The sequence below is a fragment of the Artemia franciscana genome, chromosome 9 (genome assembly GCF_032884065.1).
Source record: "Artemia franciscana chromosome 9, ASM3288406v1, whole genome shotgun sequence".
NCBI lineage: Eukaryota > Metazoa > Arthropoda > Branchiopoda > Anostraca > Artemiidae > Artemia > Artemia franciscana.
This window is the reverse complement of record NC_088871.1, coordinates 32,120,282-32,146,757: the sequence shown is the minus strand read 5'-3', so window position 1 is coordinate 32,146,757 and position 26,476 is coordinate 32,120,282. Positions and strand designations below refer to the sequence as shown.

The window sequence follows — 26,476 nt, the reverse complement described above, 5'->3', positions numbered from 1 at the left end:
CCAATATGAACGCATTTTAACTGTACTGTTCGCTATAAGCGAGGGAGCAGATGGCGAAGCACGGGCAGAGACAGCTGGGCTCCAGAAGAAGATGGAATCGTTCCTTAGTATCTTCCCATTGCACTACATAAAAGCAATTATGCGAGCGACGAACTCGCTGTCTCCGCAGCTCCAGGCCGTCGACTTGGTTATTTCCCGATCGCACACCCTGATTCAGTCCACAAGAAGCGAACTCAACGACCTGCGTTCAGACGCTTCATTCGTATCGCTTTTCGAGAAGGCTAAAGAGTTTGCAACAGAACTCGAAATCAAAGTACCTGCTGTGAATGAACCCAAGACTAGACCCTCCTCTGTTGGTCAGAAAAGACGACTTCGAAGAACTCAAAAGTTCACCAAGCATCTGAAACAATTTGTGACAACTTCGGCGCTTGGAAAGAACTTCATCGAATCTGGCAATCGGACTACTACTTTGGCGAATGAAATGAAGCGAGACTACTTCGAGACTTTCGACAGTCTACTAGTCGATTTTGACAGAAGGTTCACAGATAACTTGCCAGTGCTGAGCACACTTGAAGCCTTGGATCCAAGCTCGACCAAGTTTATGGACACAAAGTTGCTCAAGCGTTTCTCTGCTCTTTACGGCGAGCTGGATATCGACGACATTCTTCTCGAATCTCAAGCTGATATTGCCAAGCGTTTCTTGCTCGATGAGAAGAAAAAGCCGGAAAACTTTCTAGACATTGTCGACCATCTTCAGGCATTACCAGTGGCTTGCTCAGAAGTAATTAAAGTACTTTGTATTGCTGCCACACTTCCTGTGACAACAGCGAGCAATGAGCGTTTGTTTTCTAGCCTAGAAACAGTGAAAACTACGTGCGGTCTATAACAGGAGATGATCGTCTCAGTCACCTCCTTTTGATTTTTACAGAGAAGGATTTAGTAAAAAAAAATTGGACTACGACCAGGTTGTTGACGATTTTGCAAAGATGAAACCTCAACGGTTCCCCTTGTTACCTTGAGTGTTGTAATATTTTTTTTCTCTTGTTATATTTTTCCTTTTTGTAAATATATTTGAACTGAAAGATTTCTGCTGAAGGAAAACCGAAATTTAGGTTACAACCCTCAGAATAACAATGGTTACCAACGTATTGTTTACTTAAATAAGGAAGTTTCTTGCTGAGGAAGGCCAGCCTGTAGTCTGGTTGAATTTTCCACTTTAAGTTTAATCACTTAACCTCGTTGATTGTAATCTTCGTTGTTACAATTAATCTTAGAGGTCAGTGTGGCTGAGTTCCATATTCGGTTACAGTACATTTCCAAGCAACACACGGGTGCTGGAAATGCGTTTTTACTTAGAATATTCGATCGATGTGCTGCCAAAACCCGCATTTTCTCTTACGCGAAACGAAGTGAATCGAGGGGGGGGGGCAGATGAAGTTCATGCCCACCCCAAGATTTGTTCCAAATGGCGCCTCTGCCAAAATTCCCCCCTCTCTCCTTGTACTGCACAAAGGAAAGTTTAAACCACTTAAATAGCCAATTTTGTCATAAAACCATCTGTTTCAACTTAGCAATTTTAGTCTTTTTCCAGAAGGAATAGTATATTTATTGCATATTTTGAGGACTTCGAATTATTTGAGGAAGTCTAGCACATCTAGGCTTCCACTTTTCATGTTTTTATTTCTAATAATAAGTTTCCGAAGAAATAGTACTTGTGGAAAAAGAATTCACCATACGTGCAGATGAAAAATAAGAATTATGAATAAATGAAACTTCAGTCAAAACATAAGGAATGTTGCAGATACTACTTCGAAAATATTTTATTAAAAAGAGACTGAAAGAAAAATAAAAATAAAAGAAAACAAGAGCTAAGAGCTCATATGGCACTTGTGAAGAGGAGAGAAGAGCTAAGAGCCAAGAGATCATATGGTATGAGCTCCAACAAAATTCTATGAATCAATAGATTGATTTAAAAAGGAAAATAAGAGGCTTAATGCCGGTCAAGATTTAAAATAAGAGCTCTGAGTCACAAAGTCCTTCTAAATATCAAAATTCATTAAAATCCGATCACCCACTCGTAAGTTATAAATACCTAATTTTTTCTAATTTTTCCTCTCCCTTTTGCCCCCCAGATGGTCGAATCTGGGGAAACGAATTTATCAAGTCAAATTGTGCAGCTCCCTGACACGCCTACCAATTTTCATCGCCCTAGCACGTCCAGAAGCACCGAACTCGCCAAATCACTGAACCCCTCCCCCCAACTCCCCCAAAGAGAGCGAATCCAGTACGATTCTGTCAATCACGTATCAAGGACATTTGTTTATTCTATCCACCAAGCTTCATCCCGATTCCTCCACTCCAAGTATTTTTTCCAAGATTTCCCCCTCCAACTCCCCCCAATGTCAAAAGATCTGGTCGGGATTTGAAATAAGAGCTCTGAGACATGAATTCCTTCTAAAAATCAAATTTCATTACGATCCGATCATCTATTCGGAAGATATAAATACCCCAATTTTCATGTTTTCCAAGAATTCCGGTTTCCCCCTCCAACTCCCCCGAATGTCACAGGATCTGGTCGGAATTTGAAATTAGAACTTTAAAGCACAAGATCCTTCTAAATATCAAATTTCATTAAGATCTGGTCACCCTTTCGTAAGTTACAAATACCTCAATTTTCAAAATTACCCCCCCCCCAATTCCACCAAAGAGAGCAGATCCGGTCCAGTTATGTCAGTCACGTATCTTAGACAGGTTTCTATTCTTCCCATCCAGTTTCATCCTGATCTCACCGCTTTAAGTATTTTCTAAGATTTCTGGTCCCCCCAACTGCCCCCCCAATTACGCTTGATCCGGTTGAGATTTAAAATAAGATATCTGAGTTACGAGGTCCTTCTAAATATGAAGTTTCATGAAGATCCGATCACTCCTTCGTAAGTTAAAAATACGTCATTTTTTCTTATTTTTCAGAATTAACCCCCCCCCCCCCGCAATTGAGCGGATCCGTTCCAATTATGTAAATCACGTATGCAAGACTTCTACTTATTTTTCCAACCAAGTTTCATCCCGATCCCTCCACTCTAAGCGTTTTCCAAGTTTTAGGTTTCCCCCTTCCAACTCCCCCCAATGTCACCAGATCTTGTCGGGTTTAAAATAAGAGCTCTGAGCCACGATATCCTTCTAAATATCAAATTTCATTGAGATCCGATCACCCGTTCGTAAGTTAAAAATACCTCATTTTTTTAATTTTTCAGAAATACCCCCCCCCCCCCCAACTACCCCAAAGAGAGCGGATCCGTTCCGTTTATGTCAATCATCTATCTAGGACTTGTGTTTATTTTTCCCACCATGTTTCATCCCGATTCCTCCACTAAGTGTTTTCCAAGTTTTAGGTTTCCCCCTCCCAACTCCCCGTCCTCGTCACCAGATCCGGTCGGGATTTAAAATAAGAGCTCTAAGACACGATATCCTTCTAAACATTAAATTTCATTGAGATCCGATCACCCGTTCGTAAGTTGAAAATACCTCATTTTTTCTAATTTTTAAGAATTACTCCCCCCCAACTACCCTAAAGAGAGCGAATCAGTTCCAATTATGTCAGTCATGTATCTGGGACTTGCGCTTATTTTTCCCATCAAGTTTCATCCCGATCCCTCCACTCTAAGTGTTTTCCAAGATTTTAGGTTACCCCCTTCAACTCCCCCCAATGTCATCAGATCCGGTCGGGATTTAAAATAAGAGCTCTGAGACACAATATCATTCCAAACATCAAATTTCATTAAGATTCAATCACCCGCTCATAAGTTAAAAATACTTCATTTTTTTTATTTATTCCGAATTAACCGGCCCCCCACTCCCCCCCCCCAGATGGTCAAATCGGGAAAACGACTATTTCCAATTTAATCTGGTCCGGTCCCTGATATGCTTGCCAAATTTCATCGTCCTAGCTTACCTGGAAGTGCCTAAAGTAGCAAAGCCGGGACTTTAGGTTTTCCCCCTCGAACTCCCCCCAATGTCATCAGATCCGGTCGGGATTTAAAATAAGAGCTCTGAGACACAATATCATTCCAAAAATCAAATTTCATTAAGATCCAATCACCCGCTCATAAGTTAAAAATACTTCAGTCAAATCGGGAAAACGACTATTTCTAATTTAATCTGGCCGGTCCCTGGTATGCTTACCAAATTTCATCGTCCTAGCTTACCTGGAAGTGCCTAAAGTAGCAAAACCGGGACCGATAGACAGACCGACCGACAGACAGACAGACAGACCGACAGAATTGGCGATTGCTATATGTCACTTGGTTAATACCAAGTGCCATAAAAATATGTAATAGGAATCTGAATGCTTCTTCCCTTATATTTTATTATTTTCCAATGTAGAGCTTACAAGGAGAAGGGCCACACTTGCAATACATGGAATTCAGAATCAGGAACATCCAATTTTCTACTTCGCTTACCAAGTATTAAATTTTTTTTTTAAACAAGTTTTTTTTAACGGAAAGTAAGGAGCGGCATTAAAACTTAAAACGAACAGAAATTACTTCGTATATGAAAGGGGCTGCTTCCTCATCAACGCCCCGCTCTTTACGCTAAAGTTTGACTCTTTCTCTTAACTCTACTTTTTAAACAGTAAAAAAATTTAGCGTAACGAGCGGGGCGTTGATGAGGAAACAGCCCCTTTCATATACGAAGTAATTTATGTTCGTTTTAAGTTTTAATGCCACTCCTTACTTTCCGTTAAAAAACTTTTTAAATTTAATTTCTGAACATTTTTGAATCAATGCATGTTTTGATTTTGGCTCTCCGCAAATGAATAATTAAAACGAAATTTGCATATTTATTTTTTTGGCCAAATGGCTTTCTTATGGTTTCGATCGAAAGATTTTGAGAAAAAAGGAGCGGGGGAGGAGGCCTAGTTGCCCTCAGATTTTTTGGTTACTTAAAAAGGCAACCAGAACTTTTAACTTTTTACGAATGTTTTTATAAGTAAAAGATATACGTAACTTAAAAATTAGCTTACGCAACGAACTTCTGTATGAGGGGGTTCACCCCCTCGTCAGTACCTCGCTCTTTACACTAAAACTTAAATTTTGTCCCAATTTCTTGAGAATGACCCCTCAATCACAAAAGCCGCAGAATAAATAGTTGAAAATACTAAAAATATCGGGTATTACCTAGTACTGGGGTATTAGGAGGAGGAAATCCCATCATATGTGTAGTAATTTCTGTTAGTTTTAAGTTTTAATGCTTCTCCTTACTTTCAGTTGAAAACTTTTTATATTTATTTTTTCATTGTTTTTTTTTTAAATAATGATAGAAAATCCTGCACTCCCTTCATGAAAATTTTCTTCCCCCATAACAAATTCCTCCAAGGAAAGTTCCCACAACATATCCTTCTTTTCTCAACCCCCCCCCCCAACCTAAAAATCCCCCTGAATACGTCTGTACACTTCCAAATAACCATTACTATATGTAAGCACTGGTCAAAGTTTGTAACTTGTAGCCCCTCCCGCGGGGACTGTGGGGGAGTAAGTCGTCCCCAAAGACATAGTTATAAGGTTTTTGGACTACGCTGAATAAAATGGCTATCTCAGAATTTGGTCCGTTGACTTTGGGAAAATGATTAGCGTGGGAGGGGGCCTAGGTGCCCTCCAATTTTTTTGATCACTTAAAAAGGGCACTAGAACTTTTCATTTCCGTTAGAACGAACCCTCTCGCAACATTCTAGAACCACTGGGCCGATACGATCAACCTTGGGAAAAAAAACAAACAAACAAATAAACACGCATCCGTGATCTGCTTTCTGGCAAAAAATATAAAATTCCACATTTTTTTAGATAGGAGCTTGAAACTTCTACAACAGGGTTCTCTGATACGTTGGGCTTTTAGGGGGTGTTTCTTCGTATTTTCTAAAATAAGGCAAATTTTCTCAGGCTCGTAACTTTTGATGGGTAAGACTAAACTTGATGAAACTTATATACTTAAAATCAACATTAAAATGCGATTCTTTTGATGTAGCTATTGGTATCAAAATTCCATTTTTTAGAGTTTTGGTTACTATTGAGCCGGGTCGCTCCTTACTACAGTTCGTTACCACGAACTGTTTGAAAAAAGATTTCACAAGCGAATATCCGCTTGTTCATAAGGTAACTGAAAAAAAAAAAGAAAAAAAGAGCAGGTGCGACTATTTTGTAGTCATTGGAATTTTCAGTATGAAAGTTAGAATATAGACTTGTAGACTATACCAAGAGACTGAACACTAGGAAGCTTAATGTACGCCATAGGAGGAATGTAATGGCCCAAGAAGCGGATGCACACCAGAATGCGGTCTTTGAGACAAAAGTGAGAATACTGAAGGCACAAAGTCATGCCTATTCAGTATATATATATATATATATATATATATATATATATATATATATATATATATATATATATATATATATATATATATATATATATATATATATATATATATATATATGTAAATATAGTGAATATACATGACTTGTGTGTGTGTGTGTGTGTGTGTGTGTGTGTATGTGTAAAGGTGTGTGTGTTTGTGTGTGAGACATATCTAACAGTTTAAAAATCCGTAAACAATTCAAGCAGCTAGTTTAGTTCCCTTCATATTTTCCTATTATGCATACCAGACCATGAAGCATGTAATTTGTAGCAGGTTTAAAAGTTAAGAGCCGGAGACCCCTTGAGGCTCAGCAACACCGGTTGGTAACGCTAACTCATTTATACCCATCATGGCATGAGGGAATGCGATAAGCCCAATCTTTCAAGCATAATTCCAGCCCTCCGCATAACTCTGAACGTGCGCAAATGACTAATAGTTTCTAGATCCGCGTGGCACTAATTACTAAGTGTCATTAAAGTTAGGCTATACCCCATACTTCGAATCCTGCAATCCAATTTTGGTAGGAAAACAGTTGGAGACTGTGTAATCAAAGTAATTAATGGATCTTTAGAAAAAAAAAGTCTGTATCAGCCTTTTAAGTACATATGGGTTTTTCATAAAAAACCCTACCAGCTCTAAACTTGGTCTTCCTGCCAGGTTAAAAATTACCATTAGCATAACATGTAATCGCTATCAACTTAATGCCTAAATGTTAAATTAAATTTATTGACTTCAATGCTTTATGTAAAGTTCAGTAAAAGGATAAAATACATGACGTGGATTGGCTTGTCTTTACATTGTCGTTAATATATTACTCCAGGCTTTCGATAATACTCGTCAGGTAGCCCTAAGGGCTGTTTATCTATCAGTTGAATGAGTTCTATGGTTCTACTAGAATTTGCACCAAACAATTTTAGAGACCATGCAAAGACAGATCTAAAGCAAAACCTTGGGGGGTCCGACGCGACAAGGGCACCAATAATGGACCAAATTGACAAGTTTATTTTTAAAAAAGAGCAAAAAAAGAAAAATGGAATGAGGGCACCAGAAAAAATATTGGGGGAAGGGGGCTGCGGCCTCCCTGTATCCACCCATGATGCAATGTCGGAATCGTATGCTACAGTGGTCCCCAAGCATTTTATGACGACGTTCCCCATTTACTTCTAACGTATCGTGTGGGCTAGCGTTGACGATGTTTTGAGAAAAATTGTACCAGTTTTCTGATCAGAATAAGCTGAAAGGCAAGCATCCTTTTTTTCACTAATATCCTCACCCTCCCTCAGAAGCCAATTTTGAGCACCGTTTCTCTTGTGAGGATTAGTCCAAAATTTGCGGAGATTTCTTTTCGTCTCACGTCGACGAAAATCCTTTTTTTGGGGGGTAGCTTGAGGAGTTCTGAAAATTTGGAAAGAATATAATTGACCCGGCAAGCACTGCTCACATTTACCAAAATGTACCAAAGATTTTGGAAATGTTCAAATGTACCCCATTGTACCTTACCAGGACCTCTAAATTATACCAAAAACGGTACCGCGTTGCCAGCTATACCACATTGGTAACGCTGGAGCGAACCTCTTAAAGAAAAATCTACAAAAAGAAGTCTGTAAATGTGTAGAAGATTGTATAAAAGCACAAAAGCACGTTCTTGATCTGCACTGAAACCGGTTTTCTGGGTCCACTCAGAGATAATCAACTTAGCCTGAGCAAGAAAAACGGTATCTATGCAGGAATATTTTAACTAAATATTTAATACATGGTGGTGGTTAGATTAGGTATTGAATATAATGTGTTTTGGGCGGTCTGCTTTCCATAATTCTCTGTTGTAGTTCCCATAATTTTATTATTTCAGTATTATATTTTCATCATATTTTGGAATATTTCATTATCACTAACAAAACTTCAATTGTTTGATGTGGTTGCTATAACACGTAGGTGCTGCATAATGTATTAATGAACGATAATAATCAACTAAATATAGAATCTAAAAAAAGATGGTTACCCATGTAAATTTGACATTAAATACCTCTTTACAACCCATATAATTTTGTGGCAGATGTTGCAAATATTTTCCTGCCTTACGTGTGTACCTACTAGAAATCTAAGACGATAATCGCATGATAAAAAAAAAGCAAACAAAAAAAACAACAAGATATCCTAAAAATAAGTAACAAAGCAGCAAATTAAATGAAAAATATACCAATTCTAGTGAAAAAAAAGAAAAAAGGAAACATTGTTCATACATACAGCTGGCTGAATGCTCGAAAGTTTCAATTTCAACTTTTGATTGAAATACAGTTTAGTGCGGTGTCTTGTTGTTATTAAATACAAAAAAACGAACAGAAATTATTGCGTATATGAAGGGTTTACCTCCTCCTAATACCTCGCTCTTTACGCTAAAGTATTTTTAGTAATTTCAACGATTTATTCTATGGCCTTTGTGATTCAGGGGTCATTCTTAAGGAATTGGGACAAAATTTAAGCTTTAGTGTAAAGAGGAAGGTACAGACGAGGGGGCAAACCCCCTCATATACGTAATAAAAACATACGAATATAGAAGTTCGTTACGTGAGCTAATTTTTAAGTTACGTATATCTTTTACTAATAAAAACGTTCGTAAAAAATTAGAAGTTCTAGTTGACTTTTTAAGTAACCAAAAAATTGGAGGGGAACTAGGCCTCCTCCCCCGCTCCTTTTTTCTCCAAATCATTTGATCAAAACTATGAGAAAGCCATTTAGCCAAAAAATAAAAATGCAAATTTTGTTTTAATTATTCATCTGCGGAAAGCCAAAATCAAAACATGCATTAATTCAAAAACATTCAAAAATTAAATAAAAAAAAACAAGTTTTTTAACTGAAAGTAAGGAGAGACATTAAAACTTAAGACGAACAGAAATTACTTCGTATATGAAAGGGGCTGTTCCCTCCTTAACGCCCCGCTCTTTACGCTAAAGTTTTTTACTGTTTTAAAAAGTAGAGTTGAGAGAAAGGGTCAAACATTAGCGTAAAGAGCGGGGTGTTGAGGAGAGAATAGCCCCTTTCATATACGAAGTAATTTCTGTTCGTTTTAAGTTTTAATGCTGCTCCTTACTTTCAGTTGAAAAAAACTTTTTAATATTTATTTTTTCATTGTTTTTTTAAATAGTGCTAGAAAATCCTGCACTCCCTTCATTGAAATTTTCTTCCCCCATGACAAATTCCTCAATGGAAAGTTGTCCCAACATATCCCCCTCTTCTCAACCCCTCCCCAACCAAAAAAATCCCCCGAAAACGTCTGTACACTTCCCAATAACCATTACTATATGTAAGCACTCGTCAAAGTTTGTAACTTGTAGCCCCTCCCACGGGGACTGTGGGGGAGTAAGTCGTCCTCAAAGACATAGTTATAAGGTTTTTTGACTATGCTGAATAAAATAGCTATCTCAGAATTTTGATCCGGTGACTTTGGGAAAATAATTGGCGTGGGAGGGGGCCTAGGTGCCCTCCAATTTTTGGTCACTTAAAAAGGGTACTAGAACTTTTCATTTCCGCTAGAATGAGCCCTCTCGCAACATTCTAGGACCACTGGGTCGATACGATCACCCCTGAAAAAAAGACGAAAACAAATAAACACGCATCCGTGACCTGTCTTCTGGCAAAAAAATACAAAATTCCGCATTTTTGTAGATAGGAGCTGGAAACTTTTACAGTAGGGTTCTCTGATACGCTGAATCTGATGGTGTAATTTTCGTTAAGATTCTATGACTTTTAGGGGGTATAAGACTTTTGATGGATAAGACTAAACTTGATGAAACTTATATATTTAAAATCAGCATTAAAATGCGATTCTTTTGATGTGTAACTATTGGTATCAAAATTCTATTTTTTAGAGTTTCGGTTACTATTGAGCCGGGTCACCCCTTACTACAGTTTGTTACCACGAACTGTTTGATAACAACAACACAAGAAAAAGTAGTTTCGCAAACACGTAAACAAGGGAATGAGAAATGTTAAAGCTTTTTGAGATTTTTTGGATAGGCCTACTCCTTTCGACATCTAAGCTAACAATTTGATAGTAACTCTTTTTAAAACATTAACTTCAGTGTTTTTTCACAAGTGGGTTCCATTACATTTTCTTCCTCTCCGTTAACAGAAATGAAATAAAAAAAACTAGCTTTTTTAACTGAAAGTAAGGAGCGACATTAAAGAAAGGGGCTGTTCACTTCTCAACGCCCCGCTCTTTACGCTAAAGTTTGACTCTTTCTCTCTATTCTACTTCGATAAACAGTAAAAACTTAAGCATAAAGAGCGGGGCATTGAGAAGGGAACAGCCCCTTTCATACACGCAGTAATTCCTGTTCGTTTTAAGTTTTAATGGCACTCCTTATTTTCGGTTAAAAAAACTAGCTTCTTTATTTAATTTCTGAACGTCTTCGAATTGATGCATATTTGATTTTGGCTCTCCGCAGATAAATTATTAAAATAAAATTTGCATATTAATTCTTTTTTTGGCTAAATGGATTTCTCTTAGTTTGATCAGACGATTTTGAGAAAAACGGGGTGGGGGAGGAGGCCTAGTGGCCCTCCAATTTTTCGGTTACTTAAAAAGGCAACTAGAACTTTAAATTTCAAACGAACGTTTTTATTAGTAAAAAATATACGTAACTTAAGAATTAACTTACATAACGAGCTTCTATGTTCTAATATTTTTATTATGTATATAAGGGGATTTGTCCCCTCGTTCATACCTCGCTTTTTACACTATGCATAAATTTCGTCGCAATTCTTTAAGAATGACCCCTGAATCAGAAAGGCCACAGAATAAATAGTTGAAATTACTAAAAATCCTTTAGCATAAAGAGCGAGGTATTTAGGAGGAGAAAAACCCCTCATATACGTATTAATCTCTTCTCGTTTTAATGCTGCTCCTTACTTTCAGTTGAAAAAACTTTTTATGTTTATTTTTTCATTGTTTTTTTATAATAATGCTAGAAAATCCTGCACCCCCTTCATCGAATTTCTCTTCCCTCATGACAAATTCCTCCAAGGAAAGATCCTCCCACATAGCCCCCTCCCCTCAACCCCTCCCCAAAAAAACAATAGAATCCCCCTAACGTCTGTACACTTCCCAATAACACTAGCCCAATAACCAGTGTGTAAACACTGGTCAAAGTTTGTAACTTGCAGCCCCTCCCCCGGGGACTGTGAGGGAGTAAGTCATCCCTAAAGACAGAGTTATTATGGTTTTCTACTATGCTGAACAAAATGACTATCTCAGAATTTTGATCCGTTGACTTTGGGGAAAAAATGAGCGTGGGAGGGGGCCAAGGTGCCCTCCAATTTTTTGGTCACTTAAATAGGGCACTATAACTTTTCATTTCCGTTAGAATGAGCCCTCTTGCGACATTTTAGGACCACTTGGTCGATACGATGACCCCTGAAAAAAAAACAACAAATAAACACGCACCCGTGATCAATCTTCTGGCAAAAAATACGAAGTTCGACATTTTTGTAGATAGGAGCTTGAAACTTTAGCAGTGGGATTCTCTGATACGCTGAATGCGATGGTGTGATTTTCGTTAAGATTCTATGACTTTTAGGGGATGTTTCCCCCTATTTTCCAAAATAAGGCAAATTTTCTCAGGATCGTAATTTTTGATGACAAAGATGAAATCTGATGAAACTTGTATATTTAAAATCAGCATAAAAACCGATTCTTTTGCTGTATCTTTTAGTATCAAAGTTCCGTTTTTTAGAGTTTCGTTTACTATTGAGCCGGGTCGCTCCTTACTACAGTTTGTTACCACGAACTGTTTGATAAATCCCAATTTTGAATTGCAGCAAACGGTTATCTTGTCCGTTGATAATTCAGATTGTACATGGGACAGATTCAGGTCTTCCTACACAGGGATGTACATTTTTCGACAGCGTGGCGCAATGGGCAAGTATACAATCAGAAACACTGGGTTCAACCTCTGACTGCCAGGGGTCCTAAACCATTGATATGTATCAGAATTCTCAATTAAAGAACCTGATATGAGAATACTTTGTTTACTCTACGCACATCCTTTAAACATTTCTTTATAGGAAAAATTCATTCTGTTTATACTACCTGCTGGGCGATAATATGGGATGTGGTATTTATTAGTTTTGCGTTTAGTTGAAAAAAAAAAGTAATTATGTATGCTGTTCTACCGTTCCACTGAATACCGAAACGACAGCCGAATGTGGATTATGTTCTTTTTTTGAATGTTTTCTATCAGTGCCGTAATTTAGTCAGAATCCAGGAAGAGGGGGGGGGGAGTTGGAGCCAATTTTCCCAAGTAAAGTAAAAATGGTAGCAAAAAATGAAGAACGAGCCACATAATACTATAAAGGCAAAGGTATACTAAAACAAAACTGATCTCTTTTGAAGATCAGGGGGGGGGGGCTTTTTTATATAAGCTTTTTGAAGACGCTAATTGCAGCTGGGGAATGGGGGAAGTTGCATCACACCCCCCTTTACCCCATACCAAATTACACGCCCGTTTTTATGCTGAGAGAAATTCTCTGTTAAATCAAGCAGGTAAATCTTCGAAATGACGATTTTTAGGATATTTTTACGTTTTTAAACATTTTTCTTCCGTCCTGACATTTACAGACAAGCAGTGACATTAAGCATCATTATCATCACATTATTTCTTAAATCACCTTGGTTTTCAATGTCAATTAATTTGAACAAGCGCCAATTGAGGAGAAACAACGTAGAAATAATCTCAAATGCCAACATGAACCTTTCAAAACCTTATAAATCAGCCTGGTGGTTTTCAAAGAAAAAGAAAGTTAACAAAGACGTAGCTCTCCCAATTTTTAGGGATAATATCTCTAGTTTAGTGATTTTTCAGCGAATTAAGACAAATAAAAAAAATCGTATTTCTTCAAGAAAATCGATTTTGTTGTGAGAAAAAAACCAACACCACTTCAACATAATTTTTCTTCTGATATAGCAACTTTCGGATGGCTTTTTTAGTGATTCATTTATCGGACCAGCTTCAGTTCTAGGTATATCATATCGTGCAGAAAATACGGTAGTTTGGAAGTAATGAGAAAAAACGACGATTTCCTATCCATTCAAAAATCAAATAGCCTACCTTCCTCCCGGGACGAAAATAGTGAATTTTAGCTTGATATAATGACAGTTCACATGTCTCAGCTTGCCTTATTATATCTGATGCCAACTGCTTTCAGCACGTAAAAATATAAAAAAGGCAAAAAAAACGTTTGTTGGTGAAACTTTGGATATTTAAGCCCTTACAGATAAACTACCCCTTAATGCTACAGTACTAAAACTTCTAATTTTGGAACAAGAAGAATAGAAAAACATCTGGGGAGCAAAACTTTTTGAAAAAAGACTTTGTCGGCGTTCAACAGCTAAAAACCCTAAACACTAGAAGCTAAAAAAAAATTAAGTTTAAAAAATGACCTTATCAGCTTTAACTGCTACATGCAAAATACTCTTTTCTGTGTCTGATGATCCGAGCACCGAGCCCACAGGGGTATTTTCTACTATCCATCTGACTGTTTCTAGTTGTCCATCCTAAAAAAGGAAAGAGAAAAACAATACTTAAGGATCCTGATATAGTTCAAAACAGAAACATTTTAAACCATTGCAATGACTTTCAAACATATTCACACAATCATAAGCTTCATGGTTGTTCCACGATAGAACGTGAAAAAGCTCAAGAAATTCAACTAAATTATGTGAAAAAATTTCAGAAGTTTCAAAATTAAGAAAATAAAATTGAGTAAGGAGGATGTCGTTGCTGTGAAGAAAGCCAAAAAAAGAAGGGCATCTCATGAAACATTGCTAGGGCGTCGGGCAAAAATGAAGGCTGACGGATACTGTAAATAGTTGATTTCCCTCTTTTATGTTTCCGTATCTGTTAAAATAAAATTGAGTAAAGAGGATGTCGTTGTTGTGAAGAAGGCCAAAAAAAGAAGGGCAACTTCATGAAACATTGCTAGGGCGTCGGGCAAAAATGAAGGCTGACGGATACTGTAAATAGTTGATTTCCCTCTTTTATGTTTCCGTATCTGTTAAAATAAAATTGAGTAGGAGGATTTCGTTGTTCTGAAGAAGGCCAAAAAAGGGCAACTTCATGAACCATTGCTAGGCCGTCGGACAAAAATGAAGGCTGATGGATACTGTAAATATTTGATTTCCCTCTGTTTATGTTTCCGTATCTGTTAAAATAAAATTGAGTAGGGAGGATGTCGTTGTTGTGAAGAAGGCCAAAAAAAGAAGGGCAACTTCATGAAACATTGCTAGGCCGTCGGGCAAAAATGAAGGCTGACTGATGCTGTAAATAGTTGATTTACCTCTTTTATGTTTCCAAATCTGTTTACTTGTAGTAAATAAAAAATTGCTTAGGTTTAAAATCCCTTATTTCCTTCTTTCCATTTTTTTCCTGGAGGCAATTTTTTCCTAGGTAAAAAAATGAGTAAATTTATCGAAGTCGGATTGTTGTCTTTCTAAAAAAAAGAAGAATGACATCTCCTTAAAACATTATTAGGCCACCTGACAAAATTAAGTCGAGCAGATGCTTTAATTAATTTATTCCCCTGTCCAGTACAGTTTGTTTTGTACTTTTAATGGCAAGCACAACGGATTGTGAAATCGTGACATGCGTTGCATGATATGCATCATGCATGGTACAGCGTGCGTCATGCGTGGCACTAAGAAGTAGAGGACTTCCTGGTTAAACTTCTTGAGTCTTTGTTGAACTTTGTTGAAGTAAGGATGCAGGGACCATTTTAAAACATTTTCATTTTTGTTTTAATGGTCGTATTTTAATATATGTCTCTTTTCTTTTATGTATCTATGTTTTGCTGAGGACGGCTCTTGGACATAGGGTCTAAAAATGTATTCAAATATAGAATTCCACTGTCTTGCGAAAGGAATTCCTTATTGTTCTTCATTTGTCGATGTTTATGCTACATTTCCTTGTCCCCAGATGCATTTCTAGGCCATACAGCCTTAGCTTGGAAGGCGGCTATGTTGTAGTATTTTTTTCGTTTAATAACAAACAAACTCGAGTTTTTCCCCGTTCTTCTTCTTACTAAGACAGAAAAAAAAATCAACTAGACTTTATTTGCCTTATATTTTATTACTGATGCAATGCATTTTAGCAATCGGATTCCAGTTGTGTGTTTTTCGGGTTCAGTTAAGGACTAGGGTTAAAAAAAAAACAGCCTAGGGCCAAAGTGTAAAAATGAAAAAAAAGACACTTTTAGCGATTCTCCACAAAACTACCAGCTTAGTTCAACTTGGTTCAACATCTGTAATTCTAGTATCCTTCTTTTTTTCTCAGCAGTGCAGTCCCGTATTGCTTCAGGTTTAAATTTTAGCCCAGTGTTGCCATTTTACAAAAAGTAAAGAAATTCAGCACGCACTCCAAACGGGAAAACCCCTTATTAATAAGAAAATATCGAACCAGAAAAATCACCGTGAAAAAGTGTCAAATGAGTAAGTGTCCCTTTGGCGACACTGGTTAGGAATATTACTTTGAGCTGCTCTTTTACTAGTGGTACCTCCAAGTCACAATCGCTATGGATTGTGCGCTTATTATATTGTAGCTAAAAGGTTACTAGTGATGTAAAAGACCATTACCATTGAGATATTTCAAAAATCATTGAAAACTGTTCAATTGAAATTGCTTAATACACTTTTTATATAGAATCATCCGGTTGTAAACCGACTAAATGTTGCACTGAAAGTGTAGATGTAAAAAGAGTTCATTTGCGAAAAAGAGTGGACTAACCAACTAAGTTATAAATTGCTTTCAAGCGAAAAACTGACCTAAAATTTAAAGAAAGAAGAGGAATTTTAATTCGAGCGCCGTGGGTAAGAATATTTCAAAGAGAGAATTGAAATACTTCTAAAAATGTACAGGGCGATCCCAAAAATTTGTAGTTGTGTTTATTATTCCGTCACATTCCACGTAATTTTAAAGTAAAATAAAGAAGTTGTTTGGATTTCTAAATCGGCTTTAAGCTGAGATAACGTCGATTAAGCTGAGATAAAACACAGACATGCTCGAATAGACTATTGGATAGTCCCATAGTTTGGACAAGAGCACAGACCGGGAACCGCACCAGAATATTAGCGAAAGTGCTAAAAGCTTGGTAGAAGAGAGAAGAGGTTAGTGCAAATAGTTTTAAGAGTGATAGATCTAATGAGAATAAGAGGAAAGTAGAGAATGTATAAAATCTAACTTAAGGAGTGAGAAATAGAGGCTATGGGTAAAATTGCCGAGGATCTGGGAGATGTAGCCAGAATGGCAAAATAATAAGATATTGTTTGGTCATGTTAAGAAATTGAGGCGAAGTAGCCAGCACGGACTTGACTCAGTTAACGATAGGACTGGAACCTCAATTAGTGACAAATAGAATATTAAGGAGATAGGGGCAAAACGACTTGGAAATATACTAAACCGTGATAAAGTTGCAGGGAAAATATATAGTAAAGAAGAGCTAATGAAGAACATTTCTTTGGTAATCTAGAAATGAAGGAAGATTTATCTAGCAAGGAGTTAGAGAGAACGTTAAAAGGACTTATAAACAATGATGTTAAAGTAGCCTACTGAAGCATAGTAAATAAGTTTTTGAACATGGAGGCTACAATGATACGTAGCCTATAAGATACTGAAAATTCTGATTATGATTTTTGGTAAATGGGTAAAGGGGACTTTGATTTTTGGTAAAGTGTTTTTAGGAAAACTTTAATTAAAAACCTTCATAAAAAGAGTAATTACAGTAAAGGTGGTAGTTAAAGAGGGATCAGCTCGCTTCCAATGGGAAACAACTTGCTTAGAACGGTGATAGTTATTAGAAAAGCAAATGATGTAGATATGATTATATGAAAAGAACGCGAGTTTTAGAAAAATCAGAGGATGTGCTCACATGATTTTCGCGCTTTTATTAAAAGTTACTTAAAAGTACTTTTTGTAAAAGTGACTAATTATCAAACCCCTACAGTCCTAAATTTCACAAGTTATAAACAGTCGAAAAAATTCAGACGAGATCTTATTCTCATTTTATAATGCATTCCAGAAAATTAGTTTAAAACGATTAGTATTACGTATAAGAACGTGGTATCAGGCACCTCATTCTTTACATATTGAATATGAAATATAAATTTCTCTTTAAGAATCAAAACCTTGCGTGCAAAAAGCACTTCTATACATGCTGCTGACTCTTAATAATAGTGAGTATAGAGGATAAGACGTTTGAGGTAGGAAGCGATGTTAGTAGTCACACTCGGTTTTGAGTCACAAGTTAAGTAGGGTTGTGTTTTTATCCATCTATATGTATTATTCGGACACAGTTCGTCCAAAGAGAACACATCAAAGGCTATGGAAGAACAAGATGTCCAATGCTAATATCAAATCTCCTAGACTTAGATAACGCAGATGGTCTGAGGATCCAAAATAAAAAAGTTAGCGAGCAGAAGCAATTTTTTGTCGCTTAAGTTAGGAATAAATCAGGGTATAGAGATGATATTTGGTAACGGAAAAATTGACGGGTAGGAAAGTCTTCCCGATCAAGGAAGTATTATTAGAGAGGGTGTTGGAAGTAGTAGATATAAAATGCGAAATGACCAGCGCAAGGTGTTTTCTTCGTAGTAAAAAAGAAAAAAAAAGTCTGAAAGAACAAGAAGACAAAGCTTAGAACCAAGATAAGGATACTAGAACATGTAGTAATGTCAGTTGTCAAGTGTAGCTGTGAAAAGGGTTTGCTTTCAAAGGATGGTCACGTTTATTGAAATAAATCTATTGAAATGCAAACACGAGAAGTTATACCCTTCTTTCCAATGGATTTCACGATCAGACCATTTGACTGAAACTTTTTCTTGTTTTTGTTTTTTATATCAGAAATTTTTTGCAAGTTCTTGAGTCCATAAAAAAAAATTAACAAATATTTTCAGTTGCATTTATTATCGTACACATTTTGACATTTTGAAGTTTTTCAAAGATATATAAATAATGTGTTACTAAATTAACATCAAGTAGATCTTTTTGCTTATTTGTACATTAGGCTAACTAATATAGTCTAGCCTTTAGCTTATTATTTTTAAGATAATTTGAAACCGTGACTTCTTACACAATCCAGTAGGCAGAGAAATGTGGGAGGTAGGAGGGGAGGGTGAGCAATACTTCAAATTTTCCTAAAAAAATAAATCCATGTTACACTACGTCACAGGCCGCCCAATATGTATTATGCCCAACGTATGTTACGCGTTGGTCAGTAAAATTGAATGATTTTTGTTTTCCTACGATTCAGAGGCCTATTTTTTTCAATTCTTTCATATTCCAAGAAGGAATATCTTTGTACTCTTTTGGGTAATTGACGTTTTAATCGATACATAAGAGATCACATACCTTTACAGCACACAGCACAGGACTGAAGCCTTTATCGTTCGTTTCAAATACAGCAGGTAAAAAATGTTCTCCCATTGCCGTAACAAGCCATGAAAGTGCTGCAGTATGACCATGTGAAGCGAGTATATGAGCCAGATTATTACCACGGTGATCAACCAGGGTCCTCACAAGAGTAGGCTCAAGAGACGCTACGGCACGTTGCTGAAAAACAACAGGCTAATTAGGTATTATAAATAGATGTACATAGCCTCATTTTTTCTGAAGCATCCAATTATTCTTCAAGGGGGGGGGGGATCTGAACTTCTCTAACTGCCTTTTCAGGTCCTTCGAAACTAATCTTGCAGGGTTTTCTTATGTTTCCTCTATGAGTGCGTTCCAGCATCCCTTAACCGACTAATTCGGCTAGCCTGAACTTCTCAGGATGCAATCTATAAGAAATAACAACAAATATTTATCCAACCATAAGCTAGCTGAAACACTTATAGAAAAATAGGAGAATAACAACAATGATCACGTGTACTCCACGTAAAAAAAAAAAAAAAAAAAAAAATATTAGAGACCCCCTGAAGATGTACCAATTGTCACTATTACTGACCGTTTTTGCTCTTTGTATATAATTAAATAAAAAAAACTTTAGCGTAAAGAGCGGGGTGTCGAGGAGGAAAAGTCCCTTTCATATACGGAGTAATTTCTGTTCGTTTTAAGTTTTAATGTCGCTACTTACTTTCATTTCAAAAAACTTGTTTTTTTTTTATTTAATTTCTGAAAGTTTTTGAATTAATGCATGTCTGATTTTGGCTCTCCGTACATAAATTATTAAAATGAAATTTATATATTAATTCTTTTTTTGGCTAAATGGCTTTCTCTTAGTTTTGATCAGACGATTTTGAGAAATAAGGGGTGGGGAAGGAGGCCTAGTTGCCCTCCAATTTTTCGGTTACTTAAAAAGGCAACTAAAACTTTTAATTTTTAACGAACGTTTTTATTAGTAAAAAATATACGTAACTTAAGAATTAACTTACGTAACAAACTTTTATATTCTTATATTTTTATTATATATATGAGGGGGTTTGTCCCCTCGTTAATACCTCGCTCTTCACACTAAATCTTAAGTTTTGTCCCAATTCTTTAAGAATGACCCCTAAATCAGAAAGGCCGTAGAATAAATAGTTGAAATTACTAAAAATAATTTTGCATAAAGAGCGAAGTATTTATTTCCTCCTAAATACCTCGCTCTTTATGCTAAAGTATTTTTAGAGCCCCTCATATGCGTAATAATCTTTGTTCGTTTTAAGTTTTAATGCTTCTCCTAACTTTCAATTGAAAAAACTTTTTCATGTTTATATTTTCATTGTTTTTTTTTAATAGTAATGCTAGAAAATCCTGCGCCCTTTTCATTGAATTTCTCTTCCCCCATGAAATATTCCTCCAAGGAAAGGTCCTCCCATATAGCCCCCTCCCCTGAGCCTCACATCCAAACCAAAAAAAAAAAATCCCCTGAAAACGTCGGTACACTTCCCAATAACCATTACTGTATGTAAACATTGGTCAAAGTTTGTAACTTGCAGCCCCTCCCCTAGGGACTGTGGGGGGGGGGGTTAAGTCATCCCCAAAGACATAGTTATTATGGTTTTCGACTATGCGGAACAAAATGGCTATCTCAAAATTTCGATCCGTTGACTTTGGAAAAAAAATGAGCGTGGGAGGGGGCCTAGGTGCCCTCTAAGTTTTTGGTCACTTCAAAAGGGCACTAGAACTTTTCATTTCCGTTAGAATGAGCCCTCTTGCAACACTCTAGGACCACTTGGTCGATACGATGACCCCTGGGAAAAAAACAACAACAAACAAACAAACAACTAAACACGCACCCGTGATTTGTGACAAAATCCCACATTTTTGTAGATTGGACCTTAAATTTTTTTCTATAGGGTTCTCTGATACGCTGAATGCGATGGTGTATTTAAAATCAGCATAAAAATACGATTCTTTTGATATATCTTTTAGCATCGAAATTCCGTTTTTAGAGTTTCGTTTACTATTGAGCCGGTTTGTTGTCAATATTTGTCTCATTATACAACTCGTACGGCAGCGTTTGACATGTATGGCGAGTTCAAGAAGGTAAAACTTCTACCAAAACAACTAAAAAGAGCGCAATAAACCATACATTTTTGTTTAGTGAGTGTTCACTTGCGTGGCTGAAAAATCCGAGATTCGATATACTAAAACCATTATATCCAGTCAAGGGCCCAGCTGAGAAGGGGGGTTGTAAGATGGTGAGGGGGAGGGACTTCCATAGTGTCGGCGCCTGGTGTTTGGCTTTTTTTATATCGGGGTAGCCTAGACCTAAGGACTTAGACAAAAAAAGATTAGTAGACCCATTTTCGAGAAGACTGTGTCTTGTTTTTATTTAGGGTTCCCTAGGCCCAGGGAATTTCGCAAGTAAGCTATAAACCTTTCAGAGCAACAGGTTTTTGGCGTTTTTTTTTAAACTTGACTTCCTTTGTCCAGGGATCGATACCTGAAAGTTTAAAGCAGATTAGATAGGAATGATTTTTATGGCACTTGGTATTAACCAAGTGACATATAGCAATCGCCAATTCTGTCGGTCCTGTCGGTCCCGGTTTTGCTACTTTAGGCACTTCTAGGTAAGCTAGGACGATGAAATTTGGCAGGCGTATCAGGGACGGGACCAGCTTAAATTAGAAATAGTCGTTTTCACAATTTGACCATCTGGGGGGGAGTGGGCGGCCGGTTAATTCGGAAAAAATAGAAAAAATGAAGTGTTTTTAACTTATGAATGGGTGATGGGATCTTAATGAAATTTGATGTTTGGAATGATATTGTGTCTCAGAGCTCTTATTTTAAATCCCGACCGGATTTGATGACATTGGGTGGAGTTGGAGGGGGGGGGGGAAACCTAAAATCTTGGAAAACACTTAGAGTGGAGGGATCGGGATGAAACTTGATGGGAAAAATAAGCACAAGTCCCATGATTGACATAATCGGAACTAACCCGCTCTCTTTGGGGTAGTTGGGGGGGGGATTCTTAAAAATTAGAAAAAATGAGGTATTTTAAACTTACGAACGGGTGATCGGATCTCAATGAAATTTGATGTTTAGAAGGATGTCGTGTCTTAGAGCTCTTATTTTAAATCCCGACCGGATCTGGTGACATTGGGGGGGGGAGTTGGGAGGGGGAAACCTAAAACTTGGAAAACACTTGGAGTGGAGGGATCGGGATGAAACTTGGTGGGAAAAATAAACACAAGTGCTAGATGCATGATTGACATAAACGGAACGGATCCGCTCTCTTTGGGATAGTTGGGGGGGGGGGGTTATTTCTGAAAAATTAGAAAAAATGAGGTATTTTTAAATTACGAACGGGTAATCGGATCTCAATGAAATTTGATATTTAGAAAAATATCGTGTCTCAAAGCTCTTATTTTAAATCCTCACTGGATCTGGTGACGTTGGGGGAAGTTTGGGGTGGGGAAACCTAAAATCATGGAAAACACTTAGATTGGAGGGATTGGGATGAAACTTGGTGGGAAAAATAAGCAGAAGTCTTACATACGTGATTTACATAATTGGAACGGATCCGATCTATTTGGGGGGGGGGTTAATTATGAAAAATAAGAAAAAATTACGTATTTTTAACTTACGAAGGAGTGATCGGATCTTCATGAAACTTCATATTTAGGAGGACCTCGTAACTCAGATCTCTTATTTTAAATCTCAACCGGATCAAGCGTAATTGGGGGGGGGGCAGTTGGGGGGAAACCGGAAATCCTAGAAAATACTTAAAGCGGTGAGATCAGAATGAAACTGGATGGGAAGAATAAAAACCTGTCTAAGATACGTGACTGACATAACCGGACCGGATCTGCTCTCTTTGGTGGAATTGGAGGGGGGTAATTTTGAAAATTGAGGTATTTGTAACTTGCGAAAGGGTGACCAGATCTTAATGAAATTTGATATTTAGAAGGATCTTGTGCTTTAAAGTTCTTATTTAAATTCCAACCAGATCCTGTGACGTTGGGGGGAGTTGGAGGGGGAAACCGGAATTCTTGGAAAACGTGAAAATTGGGGTATTTTTATCTTACGAATAGATGATCGGATCTTAATGAAATTTGATTTTTAGAAAGAATTCATGTCTCAGAGCTCTTATTTCAAGTCCCAACCAGATCGTTTGACATTGGGGGGAGTTGGAGGGGGAAATCTTGGAAAAACACTTGGAGTGTAGGAATCGGGATGAAGCTTGGTGGATAGAATAAACAAATGTCCTTGATACGTGATTGACAGAATCGTACTGGATTCGCTCTCTTTGGGGGAGTTGGGGGGAGGGGTTCAGTGATTTGGCGAGTTTGGTGCTTCTGGACGTGCTAGGACGATGAAAATTGATAGGCGTGTCAGGGAGCTGCACAATTTGACTTGATAAAGTCGTTTTCCCAGATTCGACCATCTGGGGGGCTAAAGGGAGAGGAAAAATTAGAAAAAATATAACTTACGAGTGGGTGATCGGATCTTAATGAATTTTTATATTTAGAAGGACATCGTGACTCGGAGCTCTTATTTTAAATCCTGACCGGCATTAAGCCTCTTATTTTTCTTTTTAAATCAATCTACTGATTCATAGAATTTTGTTAGAGCTCATACCATATGATCTCTTGGTTCTTAGCTCTTCTCGCCTCGTCACAAGTGCCATATGAGCTCTTAGCTCTTGTTTGGTCCTAAAAGGGCAAAAAAAAAATTTGCTTTAGCTCGGATTCCGGTTCCTTTAAGCAAATGCCCTTGAGCTTTTCCCTTTTCTACAGTTTTTTATTTATTATTATTTTTTATCCATTAATACTTGCTATGTAACATTTTAAGCTTAGCCTATAAGCAGTTAATATTTTGTTATAAATACTTGAAACTTTTAAGTGACTTTTTTATGCCTAATAAATCATTTTCCATCAATTTTCATTAGTAATATTGGTGGAAAGATGTGATGGTTTACTAAAGCCAACCAATCGGAAAACGAAAACTAAACCAACCAGAAAAATTCCCACCGATTTTTAGGTGCCACAAATCGATCCAACCAATTTTTGTTTCAGCTTGTTAAACTTGTTTGTCTTCACTGCATTTTCTGTGTTGAAGGATCGATACAGCCAAATGGAGTTTAATTATATCTGTACGTCTGAATTTAATAAGCAAAGGGGGCTATGGGTGAAAATTTCAGGCCGATCGAAGACATGAAATTTTTGGACCAAGAAAACGCTTCAAATCGAATAGCTCCTTTTGGTCTGGGAGGAACAAAATAAGACTACTAGCCGACCGAAAAAAATGATTTCAAGGTTTAGCCTACTTACGGGTGAATCTTTTTTCTTTTTTTATCATTGACGACTAACAAGCATAAATTTCATGCCACACGGAGAAAAAGCTTTTTGCCCCTTTTTCGGCAAATCAATAAGTTTTCTGTTTTGTTTTGTTTTTTTTTTTTGCATTGGAATTTACATGACCCAACGACTTCCAGCTAGAATTTCCAAACCGCTAAGGGAAAAGATTGGTCCATGCCAAATAAATGTAAGTAGAAAAAAAACTGCTATGAAACTACATAACTACACTTAAGAATAAAAAAATGAACTATGTGAAAATGTATACATAGCACACATTATAACTTTCTATAAAATAAAACTGTGCAAACTTTCAATCCGCATGATATCCATCCCAGATTTTATAGAAGAAAAGCTTATTTTAAAATTACTACCCAAAGCGATGGCTGAAACGGACATTTTGATTGAATATATAAATTTTTCCTAAAATATAAAATTTTAATCCAACATTTTACTTTCAGCAGAAATGCTGAAAAAATTAAAATAATCCTACTAGGCCAATAAAAATGAAGATAAATTAGTAGTACAAAAAGCATTTTCCATAAGATTATCCAGAGAAAACTAGGCTAAAGAGTGATGATAAACCCAAAAACGATCAGAAATAAAGTCCAAACTAAAACGAAACAAATTAATTGAATGCATAAATGACGCCTAAAACGAAGAGAAATCAAAATGATTAATTGAATCCATTTTAGAATGAACCGATTTTTACTATCAATGAATGAATGAAAGCTAAAATGAAGACAAATTAAAATGAACAACCTACTCTAACTTTGTACTCCATAGAAATTACAGCAAAGGTGGGCATTTGAAACCCTGGGAGGTTCTATATTTTATTCAAAGTGGCACAGAGTTAGTTTGTAAGTTGTGTTTTTGGAATAAGAACATCGATTGGGTGACCGGGAATAGAGAATAAAGTCAGTTTAAGGAACGTGTTTTCAAGGAACAGTTCAATTAAATCCCTTTGTGATATATATCATTTTGAATGGTCCAATGGGTTGGCAACTACATTGTTTAACACTTTTGTTGGCGAAGGCGACCAAAGGTTACTGTAACATTTCCCGTTGCCTAGACAACGTAAATCTAGTATTACGTAACGTATTAGTATATGTACATTAATGTAGTAGCATTAGTATATGTACAATTAATGTAGTAGCATTTAGTATATATACACCAGTATAACGTACTAGGATAACGTAAATCTGTTTCAGGTCCGGCTTTATCATTCGTTGTTCGTTTTAGGTTTGAAGCTTTTGCTACTGTGTGGAAAACTCTACATCTTAAAATTACAGAACAGCAACGCAGACTACGACAAGAGCCGGGGGGGGGGTGTAGAGGTGTGCAACTGACAATTTATTGCAATATTGTTACCAATCCTAAAATATTTCAAAAGTATACGTTCCAATTAATTTAATCAGCCTAGAAACGTCATAGAAAGTGAGAAAATAAGCTCAATTTCTACTTCCCCAAAGATATTAGTGTTTATTTGTTGTGTGAAAATTATTATTTTACAAAGCTGTCATTTATTAGGTAATAAATTTGTTTTTAAGGAGAATGCAAGGTGATAGAAATTTACATGCTAACCTTGCAAATAACAAGCACTAGGGTTCTTTAAGACCCAAACATAAAAACTACAAGGAGGATTACCCGCAAAATAACTTAGTCATGTCTTTAAACCACTAAATTAATCAAGAAGGTATTGTAAAGTAGACAATTTAGCGAGGTGCGTGAAATATGCACCTTGTGTACGTAAGTATGTTTGTGCTCATCTTTACGACAAAGAAAAAAAAAGACATATGAAGCTCTCTCGAAAAATGAATTGAATATATCGTATAATTGGGCGAATACATAAAAACATACGAACTTCTAAGACGTTCCCTGAATACAAAATGTCGCATTGCATAAGCCCTTTCCTTTTTGGCCTATGATGCCGCATGAAAAAAAAAACGGTGGTGATATCTTTCAGAAAATATCATAGCTTTTTATTTTAGCCTTCAACATGGCATGAGAACTTAACTTCCATGCCCCCATAGCTAAATTTTGCCAAAATAAATCAGAACTTTGGCTACACCATATCCCTTTTATCAAACAGTTCGTGGTAACGAACTGTAATAAGGAGCGACCCAGCTCAATAGTAACCGAAACTCCAAAAAACAGAATTTTGATACCAATATATACTTCAAAGAACCGCATTTTTATGCTGATTTTAAATATAGGCTTATAAGTTTCATCAAGTTTAGTCTTAACCATAATAAGTTACGAGCCTAAGAAAATTTGCCTTATTTTCAAAAAAAAGGGGGAA

General features: G+C 36.7%; 1 protein-coding gene across 2 annotated transcripts in view; it reads right to left on the bottom strand.

Moving 5' to 3' along the window:
* The window catches only part of LOC136031279 (uncharacterized), a 94,576-nt gene that overhangs the window by 52,638 nt on the left and 15,462 nt on the right, over positions 1-26,476 (bottom strand). For both annotated transcript variants that reach the window (XM_065710721.1, XM_065710720.1), the window contains exons 3-4: positions 18,803-19,003; positions 13,846-13,959 (exon numbers count right to left, since the gene is read on the bottom strand). In XM_065710721.1, the coding sequence (XP_065566793.1) occupies positions 13,846-13,959; positions 18,803-19,003 (315 nt within the window). The remainder of the gene's footprint in view (positions 1-13,845; positions 13,960-18,802; positions 19,004-26,476) is intronic.